Source organism: Eurosta solidaginis, chromosome 2, assembly GCF_040869045.1.
Source record: "Eurosta solidaginis isolate ZX-2024a chromosome 2, ASM4086904v1, whole genome shotgun sequence".
Lineage (NCBI taxonomy): Eukaryota > Metazoa > Arthropoda > Insecta > Diptera > Tephritidae > Eurosta > Eurosta solidaginis.
Genome location: NC_090320.1, coordinates 80,909,792 through 80,925,698, shown reverse-complemented (window position 1 = coordinate 80,925,698; position 15,907 = coordinate 80,909,792). Strand labels below are relative to the sequence as shown.

The following is a 15,907-nucleotide window of genomic DNA, read 5'->3' as shown; positions in this document are numbered from 1 at the left end:
AAAACTTTATAATGAAGTCATATTTTCTGTTTACATTCAGCAACGAAAACGAAAATAGCGGTGGCATTTTTTTTAAATAAAATTTAATTTAAGAGAAAACTCTTTGTGAGTTTTGTCAATCCTGAGACCTTTTTCGAAAAAAATGCCAAATTCGAGAAATATTTACGAAAATTTCGAATGCAGTTTTGTTGTCACAAGTACACGTTATAACTCTCGAAAATTTGAAAAAAAATGGCAGTTGCAATTATTCACCCCTATTCTGCATTTCGATTACGTTCCCGTTCTACGCTCCGCTTAAATCGAAGTTCGGTATTCTGCATTACGACGGAATCGTAACGAGAAGAGGAAGAGCAAATGATTTTTCGAAATCAGCTGTTTGTACGGAATGTGTGAACAATGGAACAAAATAAATTAAAGAAAATTTGTAAAAAAAACACTGAAAAACGTTAATATTTATTATCCAAGCCATTTTGTACAAAGAAAAGGAATAGAATATATTGCCGCCGTGTTATATTTTTTTGAGTGAAGAGCTTTCATAATTGTAAGTGTATTTTTGGTGTTCTTTTGTCCAATTCCCTGCCTTGGCCACCAAGTTTTGTTAAAACGGATTCCTGCACGACATTTTCTGAATTTTATGGATGCTAATTTCATTGCAGTTGCCTAAAATACTTTAAGAAGATTTATTTATTCTTTCCGATTGGAAAGAGAACTCTGAATAAAAAGTTCAAAATTTTCACGAAATTTCCTAGAATTTTTTCAAAAAGGTTTTTGAGATGAAATGTATAGTTTCAGTTGCACAATTCATGCATTTTTTTCTTAAATTAGATATCAAAAATAAAACAAGAAAAAATTTCATTGATGAAATTTGCCGAAAATTGCCACTGCTATCATCCGAAATGCTTGCTTAGAAACTAAAATAAGCTACAATAAATAATAATAAAAAATTCATATTTTTATTTAAGTTATCTAATAATGTTTATTAAAAACTTTCTATTCGAGCTCTAGGCTCCACTCATCTGGGGAAAAAAATACTAAAAAATCACGAAATTGTTTTAGAGGATAAAGATTAAAACTTCTTTCTACTAAATTTCAATCACCTACAAAACTGCATACTCAGACAAATTTTAAAACGTTTTGGTAGAAATTTTTCAAATTTTTTCTGAAGACACGAAATTTTTAATTCCAAATTTCGCGAATTTGGTATATATTAATTTTAATACATATTTGTAGATGTTTTATAAAAAAACAGCGAAAAAAAATTCATTAAACAAAACTAGGTTAAAACTGCAAAACGGTTCTTGTATGAATACTTAAGCACGTTTGTGTAAATTAATCCCGGCGTTGCATTGCAATCAGCTCTTGGATAGCCCAGCCAACGATGTTAGCCCATTCCCTAAATTGTCAAGGGATTGCGCTAGTCGTGCCTGCTCTTCTCGTCTCTCTCTCATGTCCTGTTGCACAGTGTTTAAAATTTCATCCCGTACATCTCTCTTCCTGTTGCGTTCTCTCGGCTGCGAAACTTGTCTGGGAAAAGCAGAGTAGGGAGTAGCATTGGCCGAGGCAGCACGGCTGGAGGAAGCAAGATTAGAAGTTCCCGACTCTAAGGAAGCTTCGCTATTGGGCACTGGATTGGTAGTGGCAGGAGATGAGGAGGCGCGGTTGGTGGGCACATCATTGGGAGTAGTAGGGAATAAGGAGGCGCGACTTTTGAAAACACTGCTGGTGCGCACAGGATTGGGAGTGACAGGAAATAAGGTACAGCTACTGGGCACAGGATTTGTAGGAGCAGGACTTGGGGGAGCATGGCTAGGTGACTCACACATCACTATGCAAAAGTTTGAAATTTCTGCCGCATCTTCATCACCAATCAACTCCTCGAGATCAGTACAGCTCGGTCCCACCCCCGGTGCTGGCGAAATGTTTTCGGCATTACTCTCGTTCTGTAGTAAAAAATAAAATTTATTTCATAAATATTTTCGGTAATAATAGTACTATCTATACCAATGTAATATTTCTATATACCTATTACAAATTGGTAGACATGCGTTGCCCCTGCTATGCATACATATTTGCCTACATCATGTACCTTCTCAAAATAAATTACAATGTACCGATGTATATGTGTACATACGCATTTCAAAGGAGAAAATGCAATGCATCAATAATAGAAATATTACACATGTTGAAAGCACTTTATTTACATATGTCAAATCCAAGCCTCGAGTTTGAGTGACCTTCTACAGCAGCAATTCCAAGTCTCCAACGCTTGCTGCTCGAAATCCGTCAGCTCAGCCACAGGATTTACTCCTCCACCAGTTCGTCGTCGCTCACTAATGAGCTTACGAGCCCGAGCACGCAACTGCTTCCGCCAGTTTCGCAAACTCTGAAAATATACAACGTTTGATATATAGGTATATGTATCTACGATCCAACTACTGCTTTGTTGGTCAGTGCAAAATTTTAACAACAAACAAGCCTTGATGCATATGGTTTATTTAAAACAAGGAGTATAATAGTTTGTTGTTCAATTTCGCACTTTCCCCAAAAATACTAAAAATGCCGCAGGCAATATTAAATCAGTCGGAAAAAACTCCGGAACTCCGCAAATAGTAGTTCGCACAGATTTAGAACTCTCATAAATACTATTTAACACAATTTAGCGGAATACGTATACATATATTAATTATTTGAATTTCTTTACCTCTCGCCAAGCGTCAGGAGTCCTCGCTGGCCCGACCATTGAATTCAAATCTGTGGAAATCTCTTTCCACAAATCTTGAATATGGTTCGGCGATTGGGGCAGTTTTTTCCCTGCATTAGTTCGGGGGGGTCCTTGCAAAATGCGATATACCATCGCAGCTGGGCTTGTGTAGTGCGTGCATACTTCCTATAATTATATGCATTTATTAATTTACGGAGAACTTTCAAAAATATTCACAGAATTTACTTGTTCATCTCCATTTTGCTGCTTTTATTCTTTGTTTGCACACATATATGTATGTATTCTATTTTAAATTTCACCACAGACACTGGTGAGTTTTTCGGTGATGACAGCGTTACCACTTTGGCCAGAATCGCGAATAAAAGAACTGGTAACGATTTTCGGTTACATAATGTTCTGGATACTATTTTACCGGTAACGCTAAGGATCGGCCCGTTAGTAAGAAAATGTTGTCAATGGCCGTGTTTACTTTACACCCTTGTACGTATAATAAATATGGTTGTACTTTAAAGTATAAGTTGTATTTAAATAGTTACGCCCCGATTCTGAGCGTTACCGTTAAAATAGTTCCCAGAACATTATGTAACCGAATATCGTTACCAGTTCTTTTATTCGCGATTCTGGCCCAAGTGGTAACGCTGTCATCACCGAGAAACTCACCAGTGTCTGTGGAGAAATCTGAAAGGTAGTTTTCTTCGCTTTCACGGTTGCCACTTTGGTCCATTTGGACCAAAATGGTCCTTTCCAACCCCATTTCGTCCGCTGGTCCCTTTTCTTCAATTTTGGTCCAAACACTGTAAATAAAACTTATGGTTGTTGTGTTTGGAATTTATAAATAAATAAATAAAATAAGCAGTAGCCACGATTGGTACTTTCCTTTCTTTTTCACTCAGGTAAAAATTCACAATAGCCGTGTTTTTTAACACGCGCGTATACGTTTCGTTTGCGCGTGTTAAAAAACGCCTATCTTCGCTTAGATAATGCTTAGGAGACCCATCTAGCGGCTGTGGTAAAACAACTAGCTACAGCAACAGGGTGTACCGAAAAGCGGAGACGCAACGCTCTGATGGCCATAGGGTATAACATATAGCTGAATCAGTTGCGATGAATTGTGGACACACATATAATACATAGAATTAGTGTACAGGGTGAAACAAAGACACATATTTCAGTTACATCTGAGTATAATGCGTATTGAAATTTAGTAGGACAAAATTTATGCGCAGCAATTTCAGAGGTGTATTTATAGTTTGTCTCTTAGCAGTCAATATAAAGTTTAAGCGTAAACGGATATACGCGTGTTAAAAAACACGGCTAATATTGCCCAAAAATTCGCCACACTTTCGTTAGTCCCCATATAATTTTGAATTTATTTCAATGGAACTCTCACCATAAAAAATTGCTCAGTCAGTAAAATGTACCAGAAAAATAAAATTTCACCTAGGATATAATTTATGCCAGACATTAAAAAGGAAAGTGTTGGCAAACACATTGTCGTTAATTGTTGATGAAATAACCGACTAACCAAAAAAAAACTCTTGTTTTATAATAATATTAATAACGGCTAGATATTTCGATCGGTTATACTACACTATGTAAAATATATGAAAATAAAAATTGCTTCTCGCCTAGCATAGCTTATAGCGAGCACTCTGCCATGAGCCTAGCACTTTCAAAACTTATACAAAGAAATTCGATGCATTACTTCTCGTTTGGCACTTTGATATTTAAATCTTTCCCACCCAGCTCAATGAGTTCAAGGAATTCCAGGACTATTGTGGTGTTAAGCCACGCAAGGTAATTGAAAACTAAGTATCTTGGCACAAGAAATATTTTAACTCGAAGACAGAAGGAAGCAAATGCAAAAGAGATTTAATTTCGGAAGAAATGTTTCGCACAAAATAATTACCGTAAGTTCAAGCAGAACCCCTGAGGACTGGGATCAAAATTCACACTTACTGAATCTAGGCTCTTATATGAAGTTTAAACGCTAAGGGAAAAAGTAAGCATCTATAAAAATAGCACTAACAAAATTGCCTAGTTTCATTTATGATTTACTGAGTTTTCCACATACATAATTCGGCAACACCAGAACGCAATTTTGAACCGTTTCTTACTAAAACCTAACTGCACTATACATTTTATTTCATTGCAATCAACAACATAATGCTAGAACCAAGAGCTTTGTGACCAAAACTACGTTCACAACGTTTGGTTGGTGGAAGACATCGACTTATCCTATGTCAAAATATATTATCATTTTGGGTTGCATGCACATATATATGTATGTTTGTTCAGCTTCAATTAAAGGAAAGTCTTCACTCTGTTTAGTAAAATTTTATATGGAAACATCCTAAAATTTTTTTTATACTAATAAAATAAAACAAAAATTTGGTCCTTTTTTCCGATGAATTTTGGTCCCATATGAAAATATGGTGTGGCCATAGTACAGGTTTACAAGTATGATATGTATGAGAGGGAAACAATTCCTTTCTCTTTCTAACACTCTGCCGTTTGACACTTCGGTCAGTGTCAAACTATTCTGGAACTCAGTGGAACCTGCGTGGAACATGCGTTTGACACTGAACGAAGTGTCAAAATTACCGGGGTTGCTGTCGTGGAAGCGACACAGGGAAACAAAAAAAGGAGCGGAATATCAGATATGGTTTGCTGTGATACTAAATTTTTTTGAACGAATTTAGTATGAAATACTGCACCTATATGGGTCCTACAGAAAATTATACAAAAGTCTTGAATTGGGCTATCTGAGGACGCGTAGTTATTCCAGTATTAAGAATACAAACACGGATGCTAAGTTTTTCTGCCCGTTCAAAAGTTCTCCGCGAAAAACAGTTTGAAACCGAGGTCGACTGCAATAACCCGTCCAAAAATGTAGAAAGAGAAATGAAAAGACGCGTTTTGTCCTGTTATCAATACTCCAAAGGCGAAAAAGTATTCGAATTATTGGAAGCGAGGCAAAAACGCCTCCATTAATACTTCCCGAACGGTTTTTGTCATGTTTTAACAATCGTCCCCGGTAATAAAGTATCACAATTTGTTAATTAAAATTGTCCAAAACGTATGGTTTTTAAAGAGAGATGTAATTAAGTGCTCGTTTGAATGTAAATAAGGATATTTCTTTGTAATTTTACAATAAAAATTTTACGCAGTTTTCGTTAGCTGCTACTACACTTTTCTTCGACCTAAGAAATACAATAGTGCCAAATAGCTTCCACAAAAAAACGAACGACAACAAGCATTTATCAGGTGAGCATGGCTGTGTATGTGCTTTCTGCTACATATCCTACTTCCCTGCAAAAACGCTCCACGTCATTTTACTAGTCATTTTACGGTCATTGTGACTTCCTGCAGCGGTTATATTCATAGTCATTTTTGCATGGGCGGATTAGGTTTTGTGACGAAATTTTCAGTTTCGTTCCTATTAATGTGATCGTGCATTCCGCTCCCACCTATAGGATGTGAGCATAGTACTGTGCTGCTCACACACGTCACAATGCTCGTCAAATGGCGGTCATTTTTCCGTCATTTCACTCTACATTTTCGAGTCATTTGACAATCAATTTTACTGCGGTTTTACCATTTATATAACCGCCATATAACGTGAATTTTACCTGCAGATTTACTTTACCTGGAGCAGCCATATGAATAAAATATGAACCAAAAAAATTTAATTTTCAATATTTATTATTTTCAATATTATTATATATGTACATGAAATTGGAACTTATATTAATCCAGTTCATATAAAACAGAAGAACTTTAATAATAAGTAAACTCGCTTAATTGGTTTTTGTTTTCCAATTGAAATCTCTTCTAAGCGAGCAAAAAAATTATATTAAGCTTTAGAAAAAACTCCAATTATTTGAATAATCTACAACTTAAAGCTTAGTAGAAATTGAGATCAAGAATATTCAAAGGTGTCGTGGATCCGATTGCTGTCGTAATTGAAGAACTTAAAAATGTACGACTATTAATTGAGTCAGACTTATTATTGTTCTAAATCTAATCATTCAAGCAAATAATTCTGCAACCCTTAGCAGGAGTATTGATTGGTTTCAAATCTAATTCCGACAGCAATCGTATCACGACATCTCTTATTATATATGCACATGAAATTGTAACTTAAATTAATAAGTTCATATAAAGAAAAGTAAGTATTTTAATAATAAATAAACTCGCTTAATTGGTTTTCGTTTTCCAATTGAAATCTTTTCTAAGCGAGCAGAAAATAATTTTAAGCTTTAGAAAAAACTCCAATTATTTGAATAATCTACATCTTAAAGCTTAGTAGAAATTCAGATTAGGTTTACTCTTTTTCAGATCAAGAATATTCAAAGGGGTCGTGGAATCCGATTGCTGTCGTAATTGATGAACTTAAAAATGTACGACTTGTAATTAAGTCAGACTTATTATTGTTCTAAATCTAATTATTCAAGCAATAATTCTACAACCCTTAGCAGGAGTATTGATTGGTTTCAAATCTAATTCCGACAGACATCGTATCACGACATCCCTTATTATATATGCACATGAAATTGTAACTTAAATTAATACAGTTCATATAAAGAAAAGTAAGTATTTTAATAATAAATAAACTCGCTTAATTGGATTTCGTTTTCCAATTGAAATCTTTTCCAAGCGAACAGAAAATAATTTTAAGCTTTAGAAAAAACTCCAATTATTTGAATCAATTTAAATCTACAACTTAAAGCTAATTAGAAATTCAGGTTAGATTTACTCTTTTTTTTCAGATCAAGAATATTCAAAGGTGTCGTGGAATCCCATTGCTGTCGTAATTGATGAACTTAAAAATGTACGACTAGTAATTGAGTCAGACTTATTATTGTTCTAAATCTAATCATTCAAGCAATAATTCTGCAACCCATAGCAGGAGTATTGATTGGTTTCAAATCTAATTCCAACAGCAATCGTATCACGACATCCCTTATTATATATGCACATGAAATTGTAACTTAAATTAATACAGTTCATATAAAGAAAAGTAAGTATTTTAATAATAAATAAACTCGCTTAATTGGTTTTCGTTTTCCAATTGAAATCTTTTCTAAGCGAGCAGAAAATAATTTTAAGCTTTAGAAAAAATTCCAATTATTTGAATAATCTACATCTTAAAGCTTAGTAGAAATTCAGATTAGGTTTACTCTTTTTCAGATCAAAAATATTCAAAGGGGTCGTGGAATCCGATTGCTGTCGTAATTGATGAACTTAAAAATGTACGACTTGTAATTAAGTCAGACTTATTATTGTTCTAAATCTAATTATTCAAGCAATAATTCTATAACCCTTAGCAGGAGTATTGATTGGTTTCAAATCTAATTCCGACAGCAATCGTATCACATCCCTTATTATATATGTACGTGATATTGCAACTTAAATTAATACTGTCGATATAAAGAAAAGTAAATACTTTAATAATAAATAAACTCTCTTAATTGGTTTTTGTTTTCCAATTGAAATCTTTTCCTGTGCAAGCACATCGCTAACTTGTGTTGGCAAAAGATATGATTATACTGTGTTCGATAGATAGTCGGACGAGCCGCTACTCGGCGAAGTAGAGATGACCGTTGTGTCGGTGGCAGCTGTTACAACAGCAGTTTCTAACTTTACACCATCCGTACATTGTGATGAATACTTCACTGCCTTTTCCAATTGCTTGGCGCCAGCAATTTTTGCTGTTTGTAAAGCTTTAGCTGTAATGCAAATATATAGATGGGTTAAAGTGGTTTTCGTATGTTATTCAACAACTCACCCTATACCATCATCACAGCCTCCTCATCGATTTTGAATATGTGTACTATTTCAGTATTCAGACCCAGTTCGTTTGGTGCAATATTTTCGATTTGAAGAATATGTATACTATCCGTTAGGCAGACAATTAGGTTCAATCGATTCATTCATATACTGTGGGTATTTGAGCCGTAGACGCAATGGCAGATATTTTGATTCTTTTTGAAGTGTAACATTTGTAAACAGTTGGGTTTCTCTGCTGTCACCATCACCACTAGAGAGCTATTGAAGAAACGCTCGACCAAGATAATATGTGAGATTTACACGCATAGATTTCTTCCACCTTTTCACAGTTATTGATGGAGAAAATGCGAAAGCCATATTTACCATCCAATACCGAAATAGAACAGTAGAGGAAGAAACATTTTATAAAATTTAATAAAATCAAAAAATTATAGTTGTGCTAAAATGGGGTAACGTATTGTATGTTAAAGTATAGCGAAGTCTCAGCGGCTTTGTCCTGGTGAAAATTGAGTTTGAATAGGTTTTATTCTTCATTCTTAGAAACATGTACGAAGGTACCTGGTAAGATATTAAAAATCCTCAACGCTTTTTTTTGCTATAACTTAAAAAAACTCATATTCAAACTTCTGCTTAACTTCTACATATCAATAGCTACCTTTACCACCAGGAGTCACTATTGCTTCTACGCCTATGCTATTGTTTCCTACATCGATGAGCTTTGTAATAAAATAAACAGTTATCTCCCCAATCTCTCCAGTTTAGTCGCCTCGCGAAACCTGATATTTTCCCCAACCAAATCATCGGTGACCTTATTTAAAACAAGAACTGCCAACCCCCTAATCCAGGGTGTTATGCGGACCGTGCCTGTTGGACGATTTGTAGCCAGGGGATAAATTCGGCTGTATTCGAACGGAGCCTTCCCGATACCGGACCACCTCGGGAAGTATTCATGGCCTTACCACAGTAAGGGGCGCTGCTGTGGCTGACGGTTCTTTCCCCGTATATAATACTGGTCCGCTGAGCCCGCCTTGTCGGGCTGGTGGTCGTACGACCAAGGTGAACGACTCATTACCTAATTTTCATAAGGACGATGATAAGAAGAGGACTGAGCCGCAAGCCAAGGACGACAAATACGCATTAAGCGATGCGTCGGACTCGGGGAGCGAGACTAGTGCTAATTCAATGAACTCCGTGTTGGAGAAGCACACAAATGAAAAAGGAGTAGAAGAGTGGAGAAGGGTACGGAGCAAAGAGCTCTCTCGAAGTACCGTGCAGTACTAAGAATTGTACAACGCTTGGGAGCAGTGGTGGACCCAACATAAGAGGAGATCGAGCGCTTGGCATGGGCTCATGAGGCGGTAGAAGTAGGTCGAAGGCAGTTCTTAACTATGACATATATAGAAAGTCAACGGCCACCGACACAATAATACACAATACCTCAAATCACCCTCAACATCATAAAAATGCAGCATTAAGGCACTTGGTACATAGACTTGAAAGAACACCTCTTACACAAGAGACATATAAGAGAGAACTTGAGGTCATATATAATATGGCTGCAAACAACGAATATAAAAAAGCACTAGTAGATAAGCTCAGAAGGACAAATGGAGAACCAAAAAGAAATAATGAAAAAGAAAATAATAGCTGGACGACTATGACATATACTGGAAACGCAACATATAAATTGGCAAATTTCTTTAAAAAATACAACATTAACACAGCATTCAAAACCTCGAACAATCTAGGGCGAAAACTAAGAACTAACATTAACTCAGAGGATCCGTTTAGCAGCCACGGCGTATACAAGCTTACCTGCGGATGCCAGCATAGTTACATAGGACAAACAGGACGGCAAATAAGAACGAGGTTCAGAGAACATATTAGAGATTACAACAAAAAAATACGGAATCCAAACATTATACCCGAGTCTAACTTCGCGAATCACATGGTCGAGAATGAATGTTCCCCAGCAAACATCAATAAAACAGTTAGGGTTCTTCACATACAAGAAAAGGGCCGACGTCTCAACGTACTCGAAAACATGGAAATCTACAAACAGAAAACATTCGACGGTAGAATAATAAACGAACCGATAAACACCATTTCTGACACAATATTCGAGCCTTTAAAACTTGTTTACAGGAAACAACTTAATCACACAGGTACAACAGACAAACGCACAACAACAAATAAACACAAAACAATTAACACACCAAAACAAAAAACCGACAAAGAAGGTCAAACGACTAAAATCACAGATTTCTACCTACCCCAGTCAGCCACACAAATCGATTAGTAAACCACCCTCGGTTCTGAACGAACACACAGCACATACACATAACTAAATATACACAAGCATCAATTTGACAATACCTGCTCATATACCTACGAACTATAAATACAGGAAAAATGACAACAACAGATCAGAACGAAAAACGACACTGATGATGGCACAACGCCGAAACCGGTTTGTCTCAAAACCAAATTTGACAAGGGATGACGGAAAATCGTTCCAATATACATCATTTATCCACCCTGTCGGAAAATCAACCAAACAAGATAAGGCAGTTCAAAAGGTTTTCTGCGAGAAACCCTCGGTTCTGCAATCGGTATGAGGAGGAAGAAGCGTCGAATGGCAGAATGAAAAGGCAACGTTCGGCGGAAGGCGACAAGCCTGCTTTCAAGAGGCAGAAAGGGCCCAGTCCCAGAGCCGCGACGCAGGGCAGTCCCATAGACAAGACAAGTAGGCCCAAAGCTGTAAGACAGATGGGCCCCAATAGCGAGGTAGCAACTACCTCGAAGGCTGCGAGTCAGAGGGAAGTTCCAACTATGGAAGTAGGAGATAAGCCAAAGGGAGATAACGCTAAGAATCCGACTTTCTCGGAGGTGCTAGAGGGAGCTAAGACTCCGGCTTTCTCGGAGGTGCCAAAGGGAAATAACACTAAGACGCCGGCTTTTCCCGAGAAGATGAGTGATGCGACAAAGCAGTCACTGACTGTGGCGCTGGTTGATCATAGCAGTCCTTTCGAACAGATGACTAGTGGAAGGTGGAGGTCTGTAGAAAAGGAGCTTATTAGCTTAATGCTTAAGATGATGCGGGAATAACCAAGTAAGCTCCTTCCAACCTTTGATTCGGGGGATGGTATAATGGTATGAAGATGATAGCGTGCGACAACATCGCGAGCTTGCGGTGGCTGGAGGAAGTGGTTCCAAACCTCTAAAGGCAGGGCACGAACGCGCGTTTTGAGATGGTGGATAAAGCGCAAATCCCCAAGGTACCAAAAGTAAAGGTATGGATACCATGCATGATGAAGTCGGAGGATACACTGCGATTTTTGCAGAATCAGAATCAGTCGCGGGTATTAAAGTCCTAACACGCTGGACGTGGGCGAAGTCGAAAAGGACCTCAAAAGCCTAAGGGAAAAAAGACAGGTGGAGGTAGCCCACTTCACCCCGAATGTGTTAGAAGGGGACCAACAGCCAGATGGTGCTGTGAGTCGCACAGAGGAACACCCGGCACAACAGGTACAAGAGGCTGAAGGGGGCTTCGAACACTCTAAACCAAAAGGGCTAGGGGAGGACGACGACGTCACGATGAAGGTGCTGGAGGGGGACAAGCCGCCCATTGGTGCTGCGAGTCCTACAGATAAACCTCCAACACAGTAAAGTGGCGTCGAGCGAACTCCTCCTCCTAACGCGCTGATCCAGGAGCCGTGGCTTCCATCGGGAGGAAAGGTTTCTGGACTTAGCGCGCGCGGATTTGGCGTTTACTATGCGCAAACGGAAGGACGGGTGCGAGCTGTAGTAATGGTAAGGAAACAGCTGCATTCATATATGCTGCCTAATTACACTACTGAGGATCTCGTAGTGGTGGTGAAATCGCCGGGCTCAGATGGTACATGTCCGGCCATGCTACAAGTTTCAAGTAGGGTGGTAGTGGGATGGCTTAAAATAATATTCGATGGGTGCATAAACTGAATCATGTACCGCACTCTTGGAGAACTGCTCGTGTAGCTTTCCTACCAAAGGCGGGGAAGATCGGTCACGTGTATCCCAAAGATTATAGACCCAATAGCTTAAGATCATTTCTGCTCAAAACCTTTGAGAGGCTGATAGATGTGTACATAAAGTCCAACGTGGATGAAAAGCTGCTCTCCACAACACAACAGGCGTACACCAAAGGCAAATCAGTAGACACCGCATTGCATAGGGTGGTAATAAGCATAGAAAAAGCCCTGGAATATAAGGAATATGCTCTAGAAGTCTTCTTAAGCATTGCCGGGGCTTTCTAAATGGGCGATTATTGATGGTCTTAATTACGTTAAAGTACATCCAGCCTTACCCAGATGGATCGACTGCATATTAAACTGCAGTAAGATTACATCGCAATGGGGATTGTACGCGGCCACGAAATTAGTGGACAGGGGCACTCCGCAGGGAGGGGTGCTATCACCTCTGCTGTGGACGCTGGTCATTATCCAACTACTTAGGGATTCTACGAGGGACCAGAAAAACTTACGGTTTACGCAGATGACGTTGCATATGGTCTTGTTTACAAAGAGGTACAAGGTCCCTAATTGGACCAGGCCTAAGTTAGGAGGGGCGACTCTACGGGAGAAACCTTGCACAAAATATCTAGGAATGATCCTAGACAGTAAGCTGTAATGGCAGCTCAACGTGGGGGAGAGGGTGAGGAAGGCTTCAACGGCACTTTATGCATGTAAAAGAATGCAAAAGAACCGGCATATACGATCAGAAGGAACTCGATGACGATGCCTCAAAACTAACAACCAAAAGCAGCAACTAAAAAAAGCAACTAACAACCAGGCGGCCACCGTGGTGTGATGGTAGCGTGCTCCGCCTATCACACCGTATGCCCTGGGTTCAACTCCCGGGCAAAGCAACATCAAAATTTTAGAAATAAGATTTTTCAATTAGAAGAAAATTTTTCTAAGCGGGGTCGTCCCTCGGCAGTGTCTGGCAAGCCCTCCGGGTGTATTTCTGCCATGAAAAGCTCTCAGTGAAAACTCATCTGCCTTGCAGATGCCGTTCGGAGTCGGCATAAAACATGTAGGTCCCGTCCGGCCAATTTGTAGGGACAAATCAAGAGGAGCACGACGCAAATTGGAAGAGAAGCTCGGCCTTAGATCTCTTCGGAGGTTATCGCGCCTTACATTTATTTTTATTTATTTTTAAAAGCAATAATTATCATTTCACTGACACAAATTTTATAGTTTTTTTTCGGGATTTGGACACAATGTTGTTGTTGTTTTTGTAGCGATAAGGTTGCTCCCCGAAGGCTTTGGGGAGTGTTATCGATGTGATGGTCCTTTAGCCGGATACAGATCCGGTACGCTCCGGTAACACAGCACCATTAAAGTGCCAGCCCGACCAACTCGGGAACGATTTATGTGGCCACATTAAACCTTCAGGCCATCCCTCCCTATAGCATCATGTAACGAAGCTCAGTTTCTTCCAAAAATTGTTCAACACTGCCTCGTAAAATCAATGTACTTGTTCTAATGCAACCTTTAAATAATTATAAACTATAAAAATGAAATTAATGCCAAACCTTGGAAAATGTTGAAACGTTCACCACCAACAAAATGCAAAAACTTTTCATCCTCCTCCCGTGACCATTCTGTCTTCTTTATGCTAGGATCAAGCCATTCGTTCCAGCGTGCCTTACATTGCTTGGCAGATTTGCGGTGCAGCAGTGATGCAATACGTGACCACTGGTTTTTGCCATATTTCATTACAGCTGCTTGGAGGATTTCATCCTGAAAGTTATCAATTTAGTTAATAAACGGGCAAGAGTAACCAGTCGCGTCAAATGCTTACCTCAGTGTTTCTCCACACACCACCTTTTATCATAATTCGCGGCATGGTGCTATATAATTGTGAATTCTTTCGATGAGAACAAAAATCAAATCAAAAATTTGTCGAAATAAACAGCAAAAATCATTGTATATTAAAGACTTTGGGAAAATTTTAGAATAGCACCCCCCGAGTTCGGGGTAAAACTTGGTATCAAATGAAAGAGGGAGTTCTCCCGATCACAAATATATATATTTTAAAGTGCGCAAACTTATAATTTAAAAGTTATTTGTTGTTAAAGTTTGCAAATTTAGCAAATTTCTATAGCACTTTAAATTACAATTTACACATCTTTCAAAACCTTAATCCACATACATTTCTATAGAAATTGGCAACGATAAACTTAAATTGAATTTTTGTATATTTCACATTTCATTTTTGCATTGTTTTCACTTATTATAAATGTTTTTATTAAATCAATCGCGCTTTTGTAGCAACATGCATATATATATATATATATATATATACATATATTTTATTGATGACATTACAAAGCTGTGCTGCCACATATATATACGTATACACATATAAAATTTGTATAGAAATTTGCAAACTTTAACACCAAATAACTTTTAAATTATAAGTTTGCGCACTTTAAAATATATATATATATATGTGATCTGGAGAACTCCCTCTTAATTTTAAATCTTTCCGGAGATATTCCATTTAAAACTCTCAAAATTGAAAAATTTTTCGACCACCAAATGTTTTGTTGTCTCTGCTGAATTAGAAATGGCGGATTTTTTTGCACGCAAAAATGACGTATTTTGCTATCCCTATAAAAATAATAGGTGCGAGAGAGCACGATACATTGTGGGAAAGCTAAATTTGTCAACATGCTATTTCATTTGGAGAATTTTTCATTCCAAATCGTCACCCCTGTTAAAAATTCGTGTGCCTGTGTGCGTTTTTGGTCACACGATTTTTGCAGGGTTGTAGACCTGGGCCCTATTCGCTAACTGTGAGTTTTAAAGTGTACACTCAAAATCGTGCAAATTCTAATATTCCGATTCTGTAGCAGTGTGTATGAGTTTTGACTGTCAAATGGCTGTACACTGATTGTCAAAAAAATCACAGCTTTATGGTTGGTGCGTTTTGTTATTTATGTTAAAATTTGAATAACATAACGTAAATGAATACCAAATTTAAAAATTCTTTAAAAAAACGACAATAAAAGTAAATAAAAATGGAAAATAAAGCAAAAAAGGATTCAAATGAAAAAGAATATTTAATTTGCTTCATGGAGAACAACGTGGAGCTTGCAAATGATAGGTAAGTGTATTAAATAAAATATGCTTGTGTTCTAAGTGCAAGATGCCCCTTACGCGTTTGGGAGGCGGAGCTGTATCAAGCCCATTTCTAGGATGTCGGGGTGCGTGGACATTTAGCCGAAATTGATTGTTCATCTTTATAAATGTCTGGTGATGTATAGAAGGATGTAATAGTTTAGTTGAGGGGTCGACTGCTTATACGCTACCAGAAACATCGAGTGAGGTGTCAGAAGACGCGTAT

At 37.9% G+C, this 15,907-nt stretch overlaps 1 protein-coding gene and 1 long non-coding RNA gene across 2 annotated transcripts; both read right to left on the bottom strand.

Annotated features, from left to right (window-relative positions):
• Window positions 1-944: 944 nt before the first annotated feature.
• LOC137242242 (uncharacterized) lies at window positions 945-2,966 on the bottom strand. The gene is made up of 3 exons (XR_010950144.1): window positions 2,702-2,966; window positions 2,202-2,383; window positions 945-1,940 (listed from the first exon to the last, which is right to left on the bottom strand). It is a non-coding gene; the product is annotated as an uncharacterized lncRNA (long non-coding RNA).
• An 11,019-nt stretch (window positions 2,967-13,985) lies between these two features.
• Window positions 13,986-15,333, bottom strand: LOC137242241 (cell division cycle 5-related protein-like). The gene is made up of 4 exons (XM_067769602.1): window positions 14,989-15,333; window positions 14,360-14,425; window positions 14,091-14,298; window positions 13,986-14,037 (listed from the first exon to the last, which is right to left on the bottom strand). Exons 2-4 carry the CDS (start codon window positions 14,402-14,404, stop codon window positions 14,024-14,026), a joined length of 267 nt encoding a protein of 88 aa, XP_067625703.1. The 5' UTR covers window positions 14,405-14,425; window positions 14,989-15,333; the 3' UTR covers window positions 13,986-14,023.
• Between the last annotated feature and the right edge of the window lie 574 nt (window positions 15,334-15,907).